The following is a 23,247-nucleotide window of genomic DNA, read 5'->3' on the forward strand; positions in this document are numbered from 1 at the left end:
GATTCGTTTGACCACAGAACAGTTTTCCACTTTGCCACAGTCCATTTTAAATGAGCCTTGGCCCAAAGAAAACGCCTGCGCTTCTGGATGGTTTAGATATGGCTTCTTTTTTGACCTTTAGAGTTTTAGCCGGCAAAGGTGAATTTTGTTCACCGAACAATGTTTTCTGGAAGTGTTGTGATTATCTGAATCTTTGGATGAGTTTATGCACTGTAGATGATGATAACTTCAAACTCTTTGCAATTTTTCTCTGAGAAGCTCCTTTCTGATATTGCTCCACTATTTTTCGCCGCAGCATTGAGGGAATTGGTGATCCTCTGCCCATCTTGACATCTGAGAGAGACTGCCACTCTGAGAGGCTCTTTTTATACCCAATCATGTTGCAAATTGTACCTAATAAGTTGCAAATCCTCCAGCTGTACCTTATATGAAGGCTACATTTAACTTTTCTGCCCTCTTATTGCTACATGTCCCAACTTTTTTGGAATGTGTAGCTCTCATGAAATCGTAAATGAGTAAATGCCAAAGTATGACATTTCAAAATGTCTTACTTTCAACATTTGATATGTTATCTACCGCTATATTCTATTGTAAATAAAATATAAGTTAATGAGATTTGTAAATTATTTCATTCCTTTTTATTCACAGTTTGTACAGTGTCCAAACTTTTTTGGAATCGGGTTTGTACACAGAACCACCATAACATTATGACCACCTTCCTAATATTGTTAATATTGTGTTGGTCCTCCTTTAGTTGTCAAAACAATCCTGACCTTTCAACCCATGGACTCCACTAGACCACCGAATGTGTGCTGGGGTATCTGGCAACATGATGTTAGCAGAAGTTTCTTTAAGTCTTGTAATTTGCGAGGTGAAGCCTCCAAGGATCGGACATCCTACAGATGCTCGATTTGATTGAAATCTTGGGTATTTGAAGGTTAATGTCTAATATTAATGTCTCATGTGTAGGTCAACACTTCAAGATCATTGTGCTCCTCAAACCATTCCAGAACCCTTTTTGCTTTGAAGCAAGACGCATTATCCTGCTAAAAGAGGTCACAGCCACCAGGGAATACTGCTTCAATGAAAGGGTGTACATGGTCTGTAACAATGCTTAGGTAGGTGGTACGTGTCAAAGTAACATCCACATGGATAGCAGGACCAAAAAATAAATAAATAAAACCAGGTCTCCAAATTAAAAATGTCTTGCCAAATTTAATTTCTTTAAATTAAATTGCATCAATTCACAAAAATTAAATTTTGCCAACTGAAAAATGTAGATTTGATCATCACTAGAAAATATTCAGTTGGAGACATTTTTTTTTTTTACAGTGAAGGTTTCCCAGCAGAACATTGCCTAAAGCATCACACTGATGCTTACATGCCCACTGTTGGCTTTTTTGGTAGTAAACAGGAGTCAGCATGGGCAGCTTGACTGTTCACCATGCAGCCCCATACAACAAATTGCAATGCATTATGTATTCTGACACCTTTCTATCAGAACCAGCATTAAATTCTTAAACAATTTGAGCTACACCTCGTCTGTTTGATTGGACCACAGGGGCCAGCCTTCGCTCCCCATATGCATTAATGAGCCTTAGCCGCCCATGACCCTTACCCTAACCCGGTTCACCACTGTTCCTTCCTTGAACATCTTTTGATAGATACTGCCCTTTTTTGATAGATACTACCCAATACTGCACCCCACAAGAGCTGTAGTTTTGGAGATGCTCTGACCCAGTTGTCTACCCATCTCAATTCGGGTATCAAACTTGCTCAAATCTTTATGCTTGCCCAATTTTCCTCCATCTAACACATCAAATTTGAGGACTTGGTGCCTAATATATCCCACTCTTTAATGGGTGCTGTGATGAAGAAATAATCAGTGCTCTACACTTCATCTGTCAGTGGTCATAATGTTATGCCTGACATATGCCTATATCACCATATACTTTCATTAGTTCAGGATAAAACAGCCATTATCAATGGAAAGTTCCACCATGATAGAAAAACAAATGTGTGTGTGAGGTCAGTGAGGAGGTCTTTCCTTTTGTGAGTGACATTGTTTTGTCCGGGGACTGAAGTCCAGAGGGACTCAATTTAATGAGCTCCAATTTTTATTCTAATGACCCACCCCACCATTCATATTCTTCTCTTCTAATCGCTTTCTCTGGTGTGGAAGATATTAACAACCTCTTCCTCGCGCACTCCAGGCCATTAGGAGGGTCTGCCTCAGCTGCACACACACACCAGTCATCTCAATTACTCTTATGAGCACACAGAGGCCAATATCTCAGGAAACACACACATACACACATGCACACATGACAAGAGCGGGTGGAAGACTTGTGAGGGTGGAAAGTTGTGAAACTAGGCCAGACTACAACACGGTGCATTATCAGTGAAATCTTTATTTCTGTAGTGACAGTAAAGTGTGAGTTGTCATCTGTGCTTCTATAACTCTTATGCTAATTTCGAAGCTGGGGAGGGACTCCAGCAGTCTGCCATGAGCATGTTTTAAAGTTACAAACCCAAACCCTAAAGGGTGTCAGTGGAACTTATCTATAATTTATGGCTTCAGAACAGTCATGGTCGTTTCTTGCCCTCTGTCAAGCAGTCAGGTAGCCTACATGCACCTTTCCTGCGACGGAAGGTGTTTTTAGACTCACCAGGCTGCAGAACACTGATGCCCAGCGGGTTGGAGGTGCGGTTGGCCACCGTGCTCCAGGTGCTATCGTAATTCCTCCGATAGAGCAAGGCAGCACATTGGTACGTCCCGGCCTCCTTGCGTCCGGCTCGGGTGATGCTGAGACGGAAGTTGGTGTTAGTGGGTGTACGATCCACAATGGTACGCGTGCCAAGACCCAGCAGCTGATCGCCCCACTGCAGAGTGCCGTCCCGCGTGAACGTCACCAAATCTCGGAACTCTCCGTCGCCTTCTGCTGGCTGGAAGCGCCATGTGACCGCAGCCGGAACGTTGGGATTGTGCCGTGGCTTCACGATGCACTGCAGGTCAAACGAGTCACCAAATGTCACGCTGGGCGTACGAGAGGACGCCGACACGAAGAAGAAAGATTCTGAAACAAGAACAAAAAAAGAGAATTCATATTAGCCAGAGTCAAAACTATGCTCTTATGACATTTGTTTCTGGTATTTTGTATTGGTTTTTGAGTCTTTTATTAGGGTTAATACAATTAAAAACCGATTTTGCACGTACATAAGACTTAGCTATTTGTTATTTTATTGACATAGCAACAACCCTAAAACACATGCTCATATATATATATATATATATATATATATATATATATATATATATATATATATATATATATATATATATATATATATATATATATATATATATATATATATATATATATATATATATCCCCATTATCTATATATATTGTGTATGCATTGCTACAATGCTTATTTTTTATATGCCACTATATATGTATCTATATAATATGATTGTTGTTTAATGTTTTTTAAGTACTTATTCTCTTCACTTGACAGTCAATCTGAGGTCTGCTAGCCCTTCAGGCCCAAGCCTGTCACACAAGTAAACATGATGACAGAACTGTGGATGACTTAATTGGAAATTCACAGCTGATACTGATGAGTCTGTGAATCTGCTAATGGGCATATAGACAACAAGACTATTCCCTAGTTTATTGCTACTGGCACCCTTCAGCAGCAATTTACATCTGCATTGCTCATACTATACAGAATCATAGGAAAAATAAACTTGTTACAAGGGAATGCCCAGGCTGTTTTGTCTTTCCATTTGAAGAGGCAGCAAATTTCTGCATGAGATTTCTGAAACCCAAATAGTTTTCCCTGTGGAAGGGTAAAGCGGCGTTTGGCCATTTCTGAGTGTTTTCGCTTGATATGGATGACAGCTGCTGGAGGCCATACGGAGCCGGATACAGCGAGATCCATTCCTAGCATACCTGCCAGTGCCCTAATGATGCCACGCTGCTGGGCTGTAACAGAGGGCAGGTTAACGCAACACCCGCCGGGCACAAGCTTTGCCCAGATCTCAGCAGTACCACACGGGGCTCTGGCAAAGTTGAGGAAGTGAATTTCATTCGGAGAGCTTCTTTGTCCTTCAATTATGCAAACAATCTATTAAAGGAATGGGGCAGTAAAGTTAGATGTCTACATTAACAGACTACTCTGTCTGCATGCTAATACGCCTCAAAGATTTCCTGGGAGAAATCCCAGAGTTCAGACGATCACTGGGCTGAGAAAGGCTAGCAGGGGTTTGTTCTGTTTGAGATCGGCAGAATTAATCTACTCTGCGTTATTTTGATCAAATTTGGACAAGGTGACCTGTAACATGCCAACTCACTCCTGTGGGCAGCAATGGAGGAAAGCAGCCAAAAGAAGATTACACACACATCCCTTGTATATTGAGCTATGTGCTAATCTTTATTTAAAAAAATACATTTAATGAGCTCACTTTTGCTCAGATATTGACAAAAATATCTCAAACTAGGACTTTTGGTGGATTAGTAGCAGTGTTTTCTGCAGCTGAAGCTACATGAGAGTTGTAAGATTGAAGTCATAATTGAATGTGATCAGATAAAAAGATTGTGTACCATGAAATAATGCTTTCTATTGTAATGTCTACGGCTGTACTAAAAACAAACATTAAGCACGGCTTGTGTTATCCAATTCAGGAAATGCACAAACTCGAGAGTTAATGTCAGAATCGATCTGAGGAATCCTTATTATCCAAATGAATCAATGAATCAATTCACTTTCAGTCACTAGGAATGGGCAATACCACTTATATTCTTTCTGATGACAAGTGTCATTTAATGCCATTATTGATCCTAACACCCACACTTCCAAATGCAGAGATTTTGTGATTTCTGGCAATAAAATCGGTAATGGTTATTACATCAAACAATACAAAAACTCATTAGCCTATAATAAATGTCATAATTAGCATGATTGCTTTTTAATGGACTGAAATATCTCCATATGAAGCTAGATGAAGTTTTCTCTGTCATTACTCAAGTAAGCACCTATCTGTATGAACGTACTCCTGTTCAGATGAGCATAAGGAGAAATAGTTACTCACTATTCTAAACAAACACATTTTTACTTGAAAGCTTACAATATTAACCATTTTAAATAAACTATTATATTTTAATGGTTAGTTCACCCAAAAATAAATTTTTTAAACTTTTACTCGCCCTCATTTCGTTCCAAACCTAAATGACTATTTCTTCTATGGAACATAACAGATGATATTCTCTCATTGTTTTTTGTCTATAAAATGGAAATCAATGGTCAGCAAAACTGTTTGGTTACCAACACTCTTCAAAATATCTTTTATGTTCCACAGAACAAAGCTATACAGGTTTGGAACGACGTGAGGGGGAGTAAAATTTGACAGATATCCCTTTAAAACAGTAAAATGAATTACTAAAATAGTACAAACAAAATGAACAAGGTTTATTGGATGATCAGACGTAGAAAGAAAAGAGAGGAATGAACAGAAAAGATTCTGAAAAATATAGGACGGGCTTGAGCGGGATGTATAGATCTCCAAAGAACGACAGAACGAGAGAGGAAGGCAGATAGAAAGCGATTTCAGTCTCTTGTAAACACATGATAAGAAAGTGCTTCCTATCCATTCCGTGTTTGACTGCAGACAGCAGGGAGCCATGGTCAATGCCATCTTCTCTAGAGAGCAGGGCTATAGGACACATGCTGAGAGTCATTCTTTATAGGCACACTAACACAAGAGCTTTCACATACACGACCTCTCTCACATTCCAGCATTTTCCCCACTGTTACTTTGTGTGATCCACAGTACAGTTTTTAATATCTAATCAATGATCACAGAACAATCACGGCACCTGGAGAAGTGGGCGAAAGAGCAGCATGAGCGAGCCCAGGCAGAGTCAGAGCTGTGTTTGATTATTCCAGACACACACACATGCTCAGAAAAACATGTGGCATACACCCACCCTCACGCACAGTGGGAATAGAGATTTCAAATCTAGCAGGCTGACACAAGGGGAGGCTTCAGTCGGCCTCTGGATGCCTTTTCATGTCAAGAATCAGCCCTCTACAACTGGCTGTTGCTTTGGTCACAGCACTTGCATCTCTTGGCTGTCAAACGGCTTATCGGTCTATTATAACATGCTGTATATCTAATCCAAATTCTTAATTTTTGTACACAAGCATTATTATTGAAATTTCATGGTTGATAATGTGGTGATCAAATTAATTGCAAGCGAAGGGTTGCTGCTGGAAATATGCAAGGTCCATTCAGGGCCCATTCCACAAACCATGATGGACATGAACATGATTGACATTAGAGAACAGTCAGGAACTCACCGCGCCTTCAAATGAGCTGTGTAGACAAACAAATTACAAATATAAGAGCATATAGAAGATTAGATTATCTTTTTTTTTAGATGACCTCTCTCTAGCATGCTGTTCTATCCAAACTATGTGTTTGGATTATCTGTCATAGCGTTGGTTTGATTGGTCATGTGATCTATGTAACCATCTGACTCCTGCACTAATCATTGTAAACTCGGCATTGAAAACGGTTTCAAAAACAAAACGTTTGCTTTTTTTTCTCTCAGTAATGATATTATGTCACAAACAGTTTTTTTTTCCTCCTGATTTTCTCTTAGGACACATGCTTTTCTATCATAACAAACATGAAATGTAAGGGTTTGGGTAAATTATTATTATTATTATTTTTTTTTTTTAAAGAACTTGCTTATGCTCATCAAGGTTTACAGGTATTTGATAAAGCAAAAATAGTCAAATTCTTGCAAATTACTAGAATTTTAAATAACAGTTTTTCTAAACACATTTTAAAATCTGTGTTATTCATGTGATGGCAAAGCTGAATTTCTTGTCTTCAGTGTCACATTCTCAGTGTCACATTCACAATTTTGGATTCTCTGATAAACAGAAATTATAAACAGAAATATTTTGAAAAATTAAACATGTCTTAACTGTCCCTTTTTATCAATTTCACGCATCATTGCAGAATAAAAATATGAATTTCTTTTTTTTTAAAGAAAGAAAGAAACTTAAAACAACGATTTGACAGTGTCATTTCTACAGACACTACAATGGTTGTAATATAACAAACTCTCAACAGCATCTTTTTTTAAAGCATAATTCAACACAATGCAAATTAGCGTGAGCAAATAAGCAAATGGAAGTCAATGAAATGAACCAATATTGAACTGATTTCAACTAAATAATGATGGTTTACTATTGTCTTTTTAAAGTTGATTTACAGCAGAATTGAATTCTGTTTGCATAATTGAAATCGTCGTGGTGCTCGCGTGAACAGCATCGGCTGCCGTGACCCTCGAAAGCGCTAAGACTGACATAGGCTAGAACAAAATTGTTGTTTTTGCACACAAAAAGGTTGAATCACTGGAGTCACATGGACTACATAAAAAAAATTAAAATAATTACTACCTTTTTGGGCCTTGACATTTTTTATTACATTGCTGTCTATGGAGGTGTCAGAGGGCACTCGGATTTAATCAAAAATAACCTCCTAAGATAAACGAAGGTCTTACGGGTTTGGAACGACATGAAGGTAAGTAATCAATGACAGAATTTTCATTTTTGGGTGAACTAACCCTTTAAAGCTCTATTAATAAATGTGACCTGACTAGACATCTGTCACAGATGAGTTACCGGCCTCTCATCTATCTCTATTTTTGGTCGTTTTTGATTGTTCGTTTGTTAGTTAAATCACCAAAAGTTTGTAAACCAAAGTTATTTCACCTAATCATCTAAAATAGCATGCTCACTAGCAGATGTACTATTAAACCCCCAAAAATTATATTTATCCATCATCCAGTTCACATGCTGGGAGCTCTAACTAATTTCGTAGCAATAATAATAAAAAAAAGTAACTCATGGCAGAACGCGTGTTTGCGCTTACCTCTGGGTGTCATGTGTAACCCAGCCAAACGGTTCCACCGCTACAGGGCGGCCTGCAGCCAGTCAGCACCCACACCACTGCCAGACACTAATGAGCATGTTAAGACTCTCTCAGCAGAATAACACCACAAACTGGGCCCTGCTTCACACCCCGTCCTGATCCTTCATCCATACAGTCAATGCTAGAAAACACAACGCTGCTATTTTTACTCCCCACCACCAACACGCCTGTCACAGGGCAAGAGCACTGTCTAAGCCTACATGGACGCACAAGAGTGACTATCACATGATCACGTGCACATTTTACTTAAACAAATCGACTCCTGCGACACACCTGGAGAAGTCTGAACCTTCAGTAAAAGGCAAAGCAGCTGACATGAAGAGTCACGATGCTACTCTTTGAGCTTCAAATCAAAAGAGGAGCTGATGAAACACTTCAACAAAGCTGATCCAGACAGCAGAGGAAGTAAAAATGATCAATGTCATCGCAAAGGAGGAGCATAGATATAAATAATTAAGATGAATAAATAAAAAAAAGCTGTGTCTTTGTCACCTCATAAAAGCTTTGATATGCAGGATACATTGAGACTAGATGCTGGATAATATTTGCACCTTAAAGCTGCTTTCATGGTTCTTTGACAAATGACTTTCCCAATCCTTTGTGATTACCACACACAAAAAAAAACAAAAAAAAAACTCAATTTTACAGATTGCTATAAAAGCATGTTTTTTGCTTTGCAAAAAGTGATGTAAACATCTGGGATGGAGGATTTCTTAAAATTAATTAAATTAATTCTTATTATAATATATGAATGCATTTTAAAATAAAAAAGTGAACCAAATGACAAAATAAAGAATGACCATTTCCAAACGAGGTTTTCCAAAAATTCCCACCATCCCATCTATCCTGGTCCTCCCCCAAACAGGCAGCTTCACAACAAGCATACGCCATAAGAAATTGTTATGCAGGGATGCGCCAAAAAAGCTAAATTTTACCGCTTTCTTGAGAAAGACAATCTAAAAACTTCTGACTTACAGATGTTTCTGCAAACTAAGTTGTAATAGGAGAAAGTATACAAAAAGTTACACGCATAACATTCAAAGCAGGAGACATATTGTATGTTATCAAGAACTGATCAAGTATCTTTTTCAAAAAAAAACCTCATTGTTACGCAACACATGCTGTCACGATTTTTTTTTATTGTAGCATCTGCCAGCTTGCCATCCAGTCCTTTTGTTCACTTTCTGCCGTGTGCACGCATGTGCGTATGTGTATGTGTTCGCATTACACACGCAGTTAAAGAACAGACTGGGAAGTCACGGCTATTGATTGTGATGGAAAGCTGACAGCGTGTTCCACTGTGCTACATAAACAGGATGCTATGTAAGCATGATCATGAGTGAGCTATCGACTTCATATAGAGGGGATCCAGCTTTACAACGCACATGCCACTTTAACACTCACTCTACTCCACTTGAGTGAGTACATTTTCCTGTCACTCTGTGAGCTCAAGTGGGAGTTTGCATAAGCTTGTTCGTATGAAGCAGAAAACAACAGAATATTTATGATGTCATAAATATGACGTGTTGCTGACTGTAAAATACATTGCAATACTGCAAATAGTAATAACTAAGTGCAAATACACTATATATGCAAATACAGTGTTATAAATGCACTTATTTTGCTATTCTCACATACATAAATGAACTATAGTGTCCTGCACCCACTAGTAAAAAATTATATCTGGTGTCCAAAATTATACTTTGGTTTGACTGTAGTATGATTTAGAGTAAATGTACTACTTTAAATCTATTCATTTATCTATTTTATATCTTTTAAGATGTACTTTATATATGTGAGAGAAGCTACATTTTTAGGAGCCATTACTCCAGTCTTTAGAACCACACGGAAAAACAGTTGTGCTGCTTAATATTTTTGTGGTAACCGTTATATATTTTTTCTGGTTTAATTATTTTAATTACATACATTTTTAAACATTTACATATTTTAAATGCATATAAATCTTTCTTTCTTTTTAAACCATATATGTGGTCTTACCAACTGATTTTACGGTGACGGGCTTGATGGCAGATTCGTCTCCAATCTGTTGCCAAATCCAGTCAGGTCCAGTACCACTCTGGGACCACTCGGTGGCGCTGCATCTGTACTGGCCCTCATCTGTAGGGAAGGCATTATACAGGAACAGGGTGAACGTATCAGGCCGAACCCGCTCCACCCGGATCTCTCCATAGCTGCTGCGCTCCCTAAAAGTGGGCCCAGGAGTGACCGTGCCCTCACGATCCACAGAAGCCACGTTCACAGCAGGACCCGCCCCCATCTTATCCGTCCACTGCCACGTCACCGACAAGGGACCCAGAGTGCTGCTAACAATGCAGGTCAGCTGGATGGTCTCCCCCTCCATTATCTCAGAAGAGTTACTGTATAACGACACAGTGATGTTACTTCCTATGAAAAACAGAGAAAAAAAGAGGAAATGAGACATTGTTCTTTGGAAACATGACACTAGTGCTAGTTTATCATGATAACTAGAGTACATTGACATGAGGTATGAGTAAATTACTCATGAAAAGCTGTGCAACTCCACAAATTCGCATTGGGTGAAAATTGAAAGCAACTTTTATGTCCCCATGCAGGAAATAATTTGACCCTTTAAAACTCATCTTTAATAATCATTTATGACAAAAAAAAATTTGAGTTCTAGAAGTGCATTTGTGAGGTCAGACACTGATGTTGGACGAGAAGGCCTGGCTTGCAGTCTCCATTCTAATTTATCCCAAAGGTGTTCTATCGGGTTAAGGTCAGGACTCTGTGCAAGCTATTCAAGTTCCCCTACACCAAACTAGCTCATCCATGTCTTTATGGACCTTGCTTTGTGCACTGGTAGTTGAAACAGGAAGGGGTCATGCCCAAACTGTTCCCACAAAGTTGGGAGCATGAAATTGTCCAAAATTGCCCAAAAATTGTCTTATTATGCTGAAGAATTAAGAGTTCCTTTCACTGGAACTAAGGGACCAAGCCTAACTCCTGAAAAACAACCCACCACCACCACCATCACCACCACCAAACTTTACACTTGGCACAATGTGTCAACCCAGACTCGTCCATCAGATTGCCAGACAGAAAAGCTTAATTTGTCACTCCAGAGAACATCTCTGCTCTAGAGTCCAGTGGCAGTGTGCTTTACACCACTGAATCCAACGCTTTGCATTGCACTTGGCGATGTAAGGCTTGGATGCAGCAGCTCAGTCATGGAAACCCATTCCATGAAGTTCTATACACACTATTGTTCTTGAGCTAATCTGGATGCCATACTTCTGCGCACTGTGTTCCTCAGCATGCGCTGGCCCCACTTTGTGAGTTGTTGTTGTTCCCCATTGTTTCCACTTTTTATATAATACCACTAACAGTCGACCCTGGAATATTAAGTAATGAGGACATTTCATGAATGGACTTGAGGTGGTTACCTATTAAATGTAACCTATTAAATGTTTTTTTTCCAATGAACATTTCTTCAAGCCTTAAAATATATTGAATATAACTCTACAACCCTTGCTTCATTTAGTATTTGCAGAACCATGTATATGTGAATTAGCCCCACCTCTACTCAATTACACAAGCAGACTACCTGATCCACTCGGTCAACTGTAGTAAACGCTATACAATGGCAAGTGTAAATATTGGTTTAATTCAGCCAAATATATTTGAACCAGAATCTGATTCAGAAGAAAATATGAAGAAAAAATTACACATGTTCGTCTTCAAGTCGATGTATCAAAATGGTAAAGCATTGTATGTATTGCTCTCTAGAAACATTAAGTCTATAACAGTCAATTATACGATTAGCCTTTGGCTTGACTACATTATTAAACAGCTAATAATGTGTTGCTAATGTTGTTAATATAATGTAGAAAGCAGGTACATTTCAATAACACATCAAATTAGCAATACATTTGGATCATCTGCTTAGCTTCTTTAGCTCAGTTTCAGGCTGGTTAAGTTAATGCACATTGTAGAGTAATATATGTTGAGGTGCTGCCTTTACTAATGAGGCAACGGGTTCATTTTAACTGAAAGGTCAGGCTTCCAAATGATACAGCAACCATTTTCAGCATTTTTGTTTCTCTCATTAATTTACCGAAAGGTCTCTTTTCTTATCCTATACTGTCTCTATAGCTTGGAGATGGTCCAAAAAGCCACTGAAGATGTATGCCGAAAATACCAGAAGCAAAAACACATAGTTCCAGGGGTCCACAGGCTCGAGTTCTGTAGGAACCACTACTGGATAGTGTTTGTGGATGTAAATGACCTTGATTTCAAAGGTATTTTTCATACATTTTCTTCATATTCTTTATGAAAGAGTTCTAAGACATGGACTAGCCATCCAGATAAATCAAACGACTACCAGATTAGATTTAATGAAAAAAAGAAGATTTTTTTTTTTTTTTTTAAATCAGGAAGACAAAAATGATAATTTACCTTTCTAAATTCTATACAAAATGTTTTAGAAAAAAATGTCTCTTATGTTTACCAAGATTTCAATTATTGTATCAAAAATACTGTAAGCTGCTTTATATTTTGAAATGCAAATGATTTCTGTGATTTACAGTAATGAGTACAGAAGTCATTTGCAATGGTTTATGGGAGTGGGCAGTCTGGACTATGGGTAGTGCAGTGCTTTCATTTAAAGAATTCTTTTTGATTGAAGTTGAAAGTGGCTTCTACAGAACATAGAATCATTTAACGACTTTTGAGCGCATGTAAGGTTTAAAAGGTTTCTACATCATTACTAAAATGAATATGTGAATGGCATCTTTTTTCTGTATCTTTCTGTAGCTCTATACAGCAGACCAGCAGGACTTTTGGGCTAGTTTTCTTATCAAGAGGTCTAGAGCCTGAGAAATCTCGTAAGCATGAATGTAGATCAAAGCCTTAGTAGACATCGCCAGAGTTCTCGACAGGGATTTCTCACCACCACATCCCTATAAAAGCAGCGTGTGATAAAACAAAAATAGGACTTTAAAGAGACAAAGTTTGCACCCTTCCCATGGGTCATCTAAAGCTCCCTTCAGAAAGAGGCTGGAGCAGAACTTCTTGATAAGAAAACCACCATGACCAATCGGGCAACGAACACGAGAGGCTTTGATTTCTTACATAACAAAAGAGAAACATCTGGGGATGAAACCTCTTCAATTGCTAATGTGCTCCTTTTCTCAGAGGACATGAAATAAGAAGTGTACACAATGATCAGCTGGAGTATGGCAGCACCCAACCTAGTCTCTCAGTCTTGTGTATTTTCTGAAAGGCCTACTTAGGTAGCTGGTGTGGCCTTGAGTAGGAGAGTGAGAGCGAGAGAGAGAAAGCATGTGGGTGAACTCTCTGTTGTCTCGATTCCATGCTGCAGCTATCAATCTACTGCTCTAATAACCCTGCAAATATTGAACGTGGTCTTCTGCAGTGGCAAAGCTCACACAAACCTCTCCATGGGTCTTTTCCCTTCTCTAAAGGGCCATTTCACACCAAAGACAATAACTATAATATAGCGATAGCTATACTAGCATCCACACACATACAGATGATAACATTTTTTATTATAAGCACATTTTGCAGTTATTTTAAATGCCACTTTAAATGCTTGAGCTTTAAAGTTGTGTGGATTTTTATATTTTGCCAATGTTTTTATTGTTCATCAGCTGGTAAAAATTGTTCTGAAACTGATTACAACAATATTGTTCCTCTGTGCAGTTATCGTTATAGTTGTGGTGTGGACACTGCTATTATTTTATAATTTAAAAACATTTTTAATTTTTTGTTATAGTCATCATCATGGATGTGAACAGGCTTTTAACCATCCTTATCATTTACTCACCTCCATGTAATTCCAAACCTGTATCACTTTTTTTGCAGAAGATAAAAATATATTTTACAATATTTTTTGTCCATACAATGAAAGTCCATGGGGTGCCAAACAACAACATTGTTGTCACTGTATGGCCAAAACTAATTTTTATTTTATGTTCCATAGAAAAAATAAGGTCATACATGTTTGGGGAACAATGTTAAGGTTAATGATGACAGAATTTACATTTCTGGGTGAACTTTTGATCGCAATTTATGAAGAAAATTGGCGCTATCATATGAGAGGTAGATTAACGGTTTCTTGATAAAGCCTTTATTACGATTCTTGTAGAAACTTGTTGGTCTGTTTAAATGCTCAAAAGGCAGAATCTGGGGAGAAGGAAGGATTTTTTCCAAACTATAGCATCTAATAGGACCATTGCTGAAAGAGGCGGATTTGGGTGGCCAAAGTCTAAGCAGAACAGATGTTTTCTTACTAACCTTTGATTATCCTCCTCTCTCCCATCTAGCTCTCATCAACTCCTTGAGCCCACTTGTGGTTTCTTTGCCTGGACTCGGTCACATCCCCTTGGGGATCTATCTAAGGCTGCGCTGAGGGCAACGGCATTCCCACTTTCATTTCATGCCTGTTAGACTTGGCTTTTCGAGTAGCTCTCGCTTGAAATGCAATGCTATTTCAAGGGCTTTCAGGCCTCCACAAAACCAAGTTGTGAAAAAATGCTGTGCATTAAACGATTTTACACAGTACTGTATAACCCACTCACAAGTACAGCACCAGCATCAGGGCAGCTACTCTGAAAGTGCAGCTTAGTATTTAAACAACAGTCAAGCTACCCTTTCAAACAGAACTATCAAGTTGATACGTTTTTTTTAACAATCTGTTTATACTTTTGGATCAAAAAGATATTTGTTTTTTAAAGACAAACGCTTTAAAAATAAAAAAAATAAAAAAAACTCACACATGCTGCATTTATTAGATTACTCCAGTCTTCAATGGCACATAATCCTTCAGACATCATTCTAAAATGCTGATTTGCTGTTCAAGAAAAATGTCTTCTTATTAATTTATTATTATGCTGCTTACAGAATCAACAGAATCAATTTATTTAAAAAAAAAGTATATATATATATATATATATATATATATATATATATATATATATATAAATAAAGGGATGTCACAATACTCAATACAATTTAATATTGAACCGTTCGGTACGACATTCACGGTTCAATACGCGCTGGTGTATTGCGTTTTTTCCGGTTTTGCATTTGATTAATTATTTCCATTTCCCTCCACTTGAAATATTCCTCTCAGTTTATTTCGGCTCTTTTTGAGTGTACCTGTGAGTCTACGCGCTGATATGAGAAAATATCCAATCATATGCACTAAAGTTAAGGGGTGTTTACCCGCGTTTTAAAGCCTTGCCGGTTAAACATTTCATTTGCGTGCTTAAGCCCTGTTTTGCAGTGAGCGCACGGACTAAACGTTTGTCAAATATTCGTGATTACTGGAGTCTTACTGCGCAAATAATACTGTCAACTACACACAAGGTTAACATAAACACAATCGGTTATGTCTAAAGTGAAAGTAAAATCGCGTGTGTCTATATATGAGATGTGAGCAGGTCTTCAATTGACAGCAGCAGCAAAGTGAACCACTTGTCCTTAAAGCACCTCTAAAATGATGTTAATAATAAAAAAAAGACCTTTGATACAGTAGCTTTTAATCACTGTTGTATATTTAAGACTATGTAGTTTTAATTTTAGCCTACATTTATTCATTCAATTTCATACTTAAATGCTACTGTACATCTCTGAGCTGCCACTGTAAATATTTATATATTTATTTAATATTATAAAATACAATGGGAAAGTGTACAAGGGTTTTTAAGTAAAGTTTTAAGTTAAAGTAAGGGTTTTCAAGTCTTTTAAGTAAAAGAAAGGAAGAGTATTGCAATAAAAACATTTTCTCCTTAACCTTTTTCTGTTCCTTTCGCCTAAGAATAGAATAGCAAAAAAAAAACTAACCGAAAAAAACGTGGTTAAAAACCGAGGTATGTACTGAACCGTGGACTAACTGTATTGTTGCATCCCTATATATATATATATATATATTATATTATATATATATATATATATATATTATATTATATATATATATATATATATATATATTATATATATATATATATATATATATATATATATATATATATATATATATATATATATATATATATATATATATATATATATATATATATTCAATGGTCCTTAATAGTAAAGGTCATACATTTTTTAAGTAACCTAGATTTTTACCCATGACTCCAATTGTACTGGCCATGTAAACACCTATGCAAATCTGCTTTCTGCTTATTTGCTGTATATTAACACACTCATGTCTGTTTCATCAACCTGGAAAATAACCAACAACTCCAAAATCACATTTTTATCAGGCTTTTCTGAAGAGCTGCATTTTTGATTGTTATCAGGATTTGTTCATGTTAACAAAATCTGGTCACACTACACTTCTGCTTATTACAGGAAAAGCTTTACAATTTTGAAAACTACTTTCACCCTACTGTTATTTTTTCTCCCATTTACTCCATATTTCCAACAGTGGGAGTCTGTACTATTAGAGAGGCACCTGGAACAAGAACAAAAAAATTGGCTGATAGTTTCAGTAAGCATCAGCAAGAATAAATAGAACTTGTATAGCAGCTTGCCTCCACAATATTACCAAATCCATTTCTGGACTCTGTACTTCTTTGCTAACTGCTAGCTTATAAGCTAAACTAGATCAGAATAATCCACTTAAGGCGATGAACATCAGAAGTGAGGCCGAAAGGTTCATCTTTTCATTTAATAAGCGAGCTGTTGAGAGGTATCGGGCTACTACTCTAGGGGCCCGTCAGAAACAGAGGGCTGATAAAGAACCGTGATACTCACTCAGAGGGGTTACGGTGATCTGAACGTTACGGGACCGCTTGCTGCGGTCAATGAAATCTCCAGTGGGGGTCTTTTCCCGTTCCGTCACTCTGCAGATGTATTTCCCAGAATCCTCCGGCAGTAGTCGCTGCAACTTGAGCAAGTGGACGGACGGGCTCTCTTTGCGCACGGTGAGGAGGCCGGACGCTTCTCGCTCCACATAGTTGGGTCCCAGTGCGGGCACGGCGCTGGGCCCGATCACGGCTACGGGTGAGCTGCTGAAGACCCACGACACCGAGAAGAAGCGCTCTGGAACATTCTGAGCGTCAATGGTGCAGCGGAGCTCCAGCGGCTCACCAGCCGTGTAGGCCCGGCGCTCAGTGGTCACCTGGATACTAAAGTCCCGATCTGCCAGAGAAAAAGAGAGAACAGTTCATTTAGCCAAGACAAAACGGTCCACGCTGCACTAAATTCAAACCGGCACTCACATCAAACGCAAACGAATCATCATTTATAGGACTAATTTCCATATGATATGCAGTTTGCGTGCCTCATCAGAAAAGCACTTTCTTCACTTCATTTGCCTTCTTCAGAGGTGATTGCCCCTGGGCTCTAATTACTACAACACACTTCCTGAGAAACACTCCAACTACGTACATGGCACTGACACGGAGACGGGACTCAGGAAATGTACACGGGGGGATGATGATGTGTGTTTTTACATGCAGTCATTATTTGCATCCCATGCTGTGTGCTGCTCTCCAAAATAACAGCGCAGTAAACAGGCCTGGGCTAAAAGAGGAATTCACAGATCACAGGGAAACAAAGGCCAGTGGCTGTTTTTCCTTCTCTCCTGTGGTACTCAAGCAGCGTGATGCTCCATTAGGACATTACTGCCCGCCTGAACGGAGCCGGTCTGCGTATTAGGACTAAATCAGCATGCTTCAGACATTAATTAGCAGTTGAGATGAAAAGCTGCACATGGAAACAAATGGGGAAAATTGGAGAGAAAGGCAACAGGATACATTAGGCAAATACATATACCCAATTCTATTCTAGAGATCAGTCTGTCGTGGAAGAGAGGTCATTAAAAAGGAGTCTTTGTTTGCGAAATGACTGCCGTTTTATTTTTTTTATTTTTAATAGCCAGATCAGTGTTCAACAATGAGCATCAATGGCTAATCAGCACATTCCACATCAATAAATATTCTTAAGTCCTACTTTTTACTTTTTAATCAGTCCTATAGATTTTGGATTAAAAGGGTGGCAAATCATAAATTAGGGTTGGGTGATAGACTGAATATTCCCATTATATTGTGAATGAAGCAACACATGCAAGGATTTTAATGTAAAGTTCAATTAATTTTCATTAATCAGGTCTGTTTCAAGGAAGCCATTTATAACTCTCAGATTCAGCAATTAGTTTGAGACTCAAAAATACTGTACCATTTGTGGAGAGTATAATTTGAAGTCTATTGTGCCTCCCCTGATCCCACTGACTCAAAACCGCATTGAAATATAAGCACTGAAAAGAGGCTGAAAAATACTTAGATTAACTATCTTGCCCAGCCTTAGCATATGTGCATTTCACGTATATGAGAGGTGTGTATTGCAGCAATCATCAAGGGCGTTCATTGATCAAGGACCCATTGTACCATGTAATCAAAGCCTAAAATTAAGGCAGATGGTACTGCAAAAACCAAAGAGATTTAAAAAAAAAAATCAGTTTTAAAAATAAAATGTGAATTATTCAGCACATAATTCTACAAATAACCCCACAGTTTGCACTGTGCTCCGAGAGGGAGACAGCAACAGTATACTAGCTATGCTTAATTTCTCCTCCAAGTGCCCTGGAAGAGATGATTGACAGGCAGGAGTACAAAAGTGCTTTGTACGAAAGTCTCACAAAGTCACTATGTTCACAGAACCCAAGACCTTAGGGGTTGACAACTTATTAGAATCTAATTATGAAGATGTTCTACCTCCTTTTACAGCTTTGTTATAGTCAAGTACAGTACAATACGATGACTGTGGACAAATGTGGCATTCATAAGGAGATGGATACTCTCAGAGTCACATGAATTTAGAATAAAGAATTTAGAATGGGAAGGAAATGTCAGGATTGAGGGTTCACAGCATGAATGATGCCATTCGATTTGAATTTAGTATGCACAATAGATTTGTATGACAGCTAACTGGAGAGAGAGAGAGAGAGAGAAAGAGACAATTGTGTTGAGAGGGAGCGGTAATAACTATGGTAGCTGGAAGGGGCTGCACGAACAAGCTGCTGTGTGGGATTCGCTGCCAAAAGCTTCGTCACAAAATGAGTCCATCGATCTGCTGTAGTGTGTGCTTCAATGAGCCGTATGATGTCCTATTAATGCTTACCGCACAACTTCTGTTTTCCCCCCACAGTTCACCAGCGCAATAAACACATTAATAGACAGATGAGCAAAAATACACAAACACTTACACGTTATGAACATGACATATGGTGTGCAATGAGCTAATGTCAACATAAATATGCAAGATAGAGTAATCGCACATGACCGAGTGTGTAATCGCGTGGCTCTCTTCACCAGCTTTGAGCTCTCCTGCTGGAAAATCCAGTTGAATGTGTGTTTTTTGGAACATGGTTACTGGTTTCTAGCTGGACCAAGTTGATAATTGGCTGGTTGACTGGCTTCAAAAATCAGCTTGAGCATCATAAACTGGTATGACCAGTTGGTAACTGGTTTATTGTTGGTCCAAGCTGGTGTTAAAGCTAATGTCCAGCTTGAGACCAACTGACAATCAGTTACAAAACACAGCTGCTAGCTGGAACCTGACTTTTCCAGCAAATCAAACTCACTCAATTCAGTCAACTAAAAATAAAAAAATACATAAACTGGCTCAAATCCCACAAAACAGCCACCCAATCACTCCTGCACAGACATGTGCACTTTCAATGGTGCCTAACAGCCCACTGGCTAGTACACAGAGAACATTGTGAGCGTCTTGTCTTGCTAGAAGGGGACTTGGACACAGCCAGCTAAAAAAGGGGATTACAGACAAATCTGTCTTCCCTCGTCTCAGTGTTGTTCTTGAAATGCTCACTGGAATTTGTAATGGGAATCTCAGTCAGGTGAAGCCTGGCTTGCATACTGAAGGATCAGGCTGTAATGACTTCACCTTGACTCACTTTAAAATCCATTAAATATTTATGTTTAAAAACATAATTTTAATAAAGTTTCCAGTGTTTTTAATAAACCATTCCTGTATGAAACTGCCAGCAGAAAATGAGATGTATAAAAAGACTGAATCTCTGAAACATATATGCATCAATACCATTTCAGTATTTTATTTACTGTAGTTTTAATGTATTTAATTGTGTAGTTTTAGTAATTTTAGTACATTAACTTTTTTTATCAAGTTTATCATCCAATATTTATAAAAAATAGTCAACAATAACAACACCAATAGTGAAGGGCATTAAAATGCATGGAGCTGTAACACACTCACAGAATCATTATATGTCATTAGTTAGACTAGAAACTGGGAAACTTGACCGGAAGATGCTTACAGTAAAACAGATGACTATCTCTAAAGGCTTTCAAAGAGCATTTACTGTAAATGGCTCCACATTCTGAGACTTTGCACTTACCATTAAACATGATACATGAGTTTATTATAAGCAACTGAATCAGTTCACTGCTTCAAATCCATTCCAAGCTCCTTCTTCTGAATCTTTTCTGGTGTCCACTAATAGAGTCAAAGATTCTTGTAACAAAACATTGCCTGTTTGGTGTCAGGTGACAATTTTTCCCTCCCAGAGGCCGCAGAAGATTTGTTATTGTACCTTAAAAATACAATTACAATTGGCTAAACTACTGATGTAGTTAACACTGTTAAGGTGGAGTCACATTTACTGTTGCTTGGTGAAATTTCTAATCAATTTAAAAAAGACATTTGTGTGAATGGGAGTTTTGCGCAAGAGTGGAACTCTTCTTGAAGCAGATTTTGCTTAAGTTGGTCATGGAAATTCACTGTTGACCAAACGAAAGTTTGATTTTGATTTGAAAGTGACTTCTGTCTGAGTGGTACATTATACGTCGCTGCAATATTTACAATGGACCTTCTTTAGCCCAAATCATGGCAAAACGTATCCATAACTTTAGTCATCAGGCCAGCCAAACTGTTAAATACTGAATATGCATTATTAATTACACGTGGTGGTCGAATGTTAAAGAGCTCATGGTTATGACATAACATTTAATATGCTAATATGACATTACATTTCCTTTTTCTGATTAGTTTCATTATATATTCTGGGCAGACTGGCTAGACAGCTTTACATTGTATTTCAAAAGAGCAAGGGAAAGGACTAAGAATCAATGGTCAAAACTTTAATGGGATAGTTAAGCCTAAAAACATGATATTTTGAGAAATGCCAAAGTGTTTTGTTTTGTTTTTCGTTCAATTGAAGTCAGACCGTTTTGTCCTTCAAAATATCTTATTTACATGCCTCAAAACAAAGTCATCTGGGTTTGGAATAACATAAGAGTGAGTAAAAAATGACAGATTTTTTTTTTTGGGGGGGATAGGTGTCGTAATATACCCTGACTTCACTTACAGTCAAGGTGTTCCGTGTTAATGTAACAATGTAACCATGTAACAAGAATCATTGATCAGGTGAATCTAAAGTGGATGAGCCTCCAATCTGTCTCTATGAGGAGCTTGTCTGGTCTGCATTCATCCCGCCCTGTTCCTAGACACTGAATATCACAAATCACACACATTAAACTCTGTCCCCATCCGCAGTCGAAAATGCCCTTGGGAGACAGCCATCCAACATCCACACCCTAAAATCACAACCTGTCCTCTCCTCGTCAAATCCACCCACCCCCTGGGACTCTTGACCAATAACAGGGCTGAATTAACATGCCACTCGCAGCTCCCGTCCCGCAGCGTGTTTGATGAGGAGGTGCGCTGTCACCTCCCATTCTCATCAAACCGCTGGGCCAGTGTGTTTTGAGATTGAGTTAGTGCCCTGTGTTCAGTCAGTCAGAGACAGACAGCGCTCGTGTCTGCTGTACATGCTGTCTTCTGCTCAGACTGGAGCTACAGCTCTGTAATAAATTGGAAAGTAATGGACTAAAGCCATAGATGAGGGAGGCATTTTTCTGCCCCAGCCTCTTTCCCATGAAATATAGCTATTCTGGAGAAGGTGAGAGGTGGAAAGTTAAGATCTATGATACCCTCAGCATTGTGTTGAAGAATCTCTCACACAATATAACAAAATTCAGTCATTACTGACTGAAAGTCACATGTGGTGGTATTAGATGTGCCACAAGAGGTTTGACATCAGTGACATCAAACATTAGTTCTCATGGCATAAAGCCTGGCACAAAGTGTCTAAAGGTGCCATATTTGATTCCACAAAAACTGAAAGGGGTAGTTAATCCAAAAATGAATGTTCTGTTATCCTTTATCCACCCTTATGACATTTATTTTTTCCTGCGGAACACAAAATATATATTGAAGAAGGTTTCAACGGTTTATGTCCATACAATGAACATCAATAGGCTCTAGAACTAACAATACACATTTTCACCATCTCCCTTACGGATATCATTCTTTTCCTTTGAAAAGTAGTACAAGGGTTATTTTAACTTTTGTGGCTAGACCTTATGTGACTGCTTGACTGAATGTAATGTATTGTAAATCAAATGGGTGCTGTAACACAGTTTGTTTGTTCAGGGAAAGGAGGAGGCGGGAAATGGCGAACGTACAAAAGACTTAAATAAACAAACAAACTGAAAGTTCCTCATGGACGACTGCCCTCACACACATAATAAAACGTAAACAAAAAATGACTCAAAATCCAGTCCTCTATTGTCCTTCACTGGTGTCGCTCATCCTTATATGCCTCCGAGCGCCCTCACGAGAGGACTCGAGACCTGTGTGGCTCACAGGTGACGTGACGCTCATTCCGCATCACGCACCGGTCTCTCAAGTCCTAGCCGAGACCAGAGAGAGCCGGGACAATCATAGAAATATTGACATAGATGCCTCATTCGACCGATCCAGGTAGGACTCGAGTGGACTCGGAGTCCATGACGAGGCCGAGACCAGTAAAATATGGTCTGGAGACAGAGACCGAGACCCGATTACAAATTACTGCACTAAAATGTTCATCTTTAAACTCTATTTCTGTAAAATGGGAGGCTATAAATAATTACAGTCAAAACAATCATTTTATGATTATGACATAATTTATGTTATTAGCCCAAGAAAACCTTGGTTCTTTCAAACTTATATGTCATCATTTGCTTTGTGTGGATATATTTATGCATACTCTCATCATTCAATTATTTATTACAAAGGCGGAGGCATTAGAACCAGTCAAGTCATATATATTATGTTCTTTATCCTTTTAAGAGCTTGAAAGTTCTGTACTACGTGGACTTGCATTGTTCAGACAAAAACGGTTGAAACATTCTTCAAAA

General features: G+C 38.4%; 1 protein-coding gene across 1 annotated transcript in view; it reads right to left on the reverse strand.

The window, feature by feature from the left end:
- igsf3 (immunoglobulin superfamily, member 3) overlaps window positions 1-23,247 on the reverse strand; it is a 198,880-nt gene that overhangs the window by 38,558 nt on the left and 137,075 nt on the right. Inside the window, exons 4-6 of the mRNA XM_067443608.1 lie at window positions 16,781-17,167; window positions 10,010-10,417; window positions 2,670-3,077 (exon numbers count right to left, since the gene is read on the reverse strand). Coding sequence (XP_067299709.1) covers window positions 2,670-3,077; window positions 10,010-10,417; window positions 16,781-17,167 — 1,203 coding nt within the window. The remainder of the gene's footprint in view (window positions 1-2,669; window positions 3,078-10,009; window positions 10,418-16,780; window positions 17,168-23,247) is intronic.

The sequence above is a fragment of the Pseudorasbora parva genome, chromosome 5, assembly GCF_024679245.1.
Source record: "Pseudorasbora parva isolate DD20220531a chromosome 5, ASM2467924v1, whole genome shotgun sequence".
Classification (NCBI taxonomy): domain Eukaryota; kingdom Metazoa; phylum Chordata; class Actinopteri; order Cypriniformes; family Gobionidae; genus Pseudorasbora; species Pseudorasbora parva.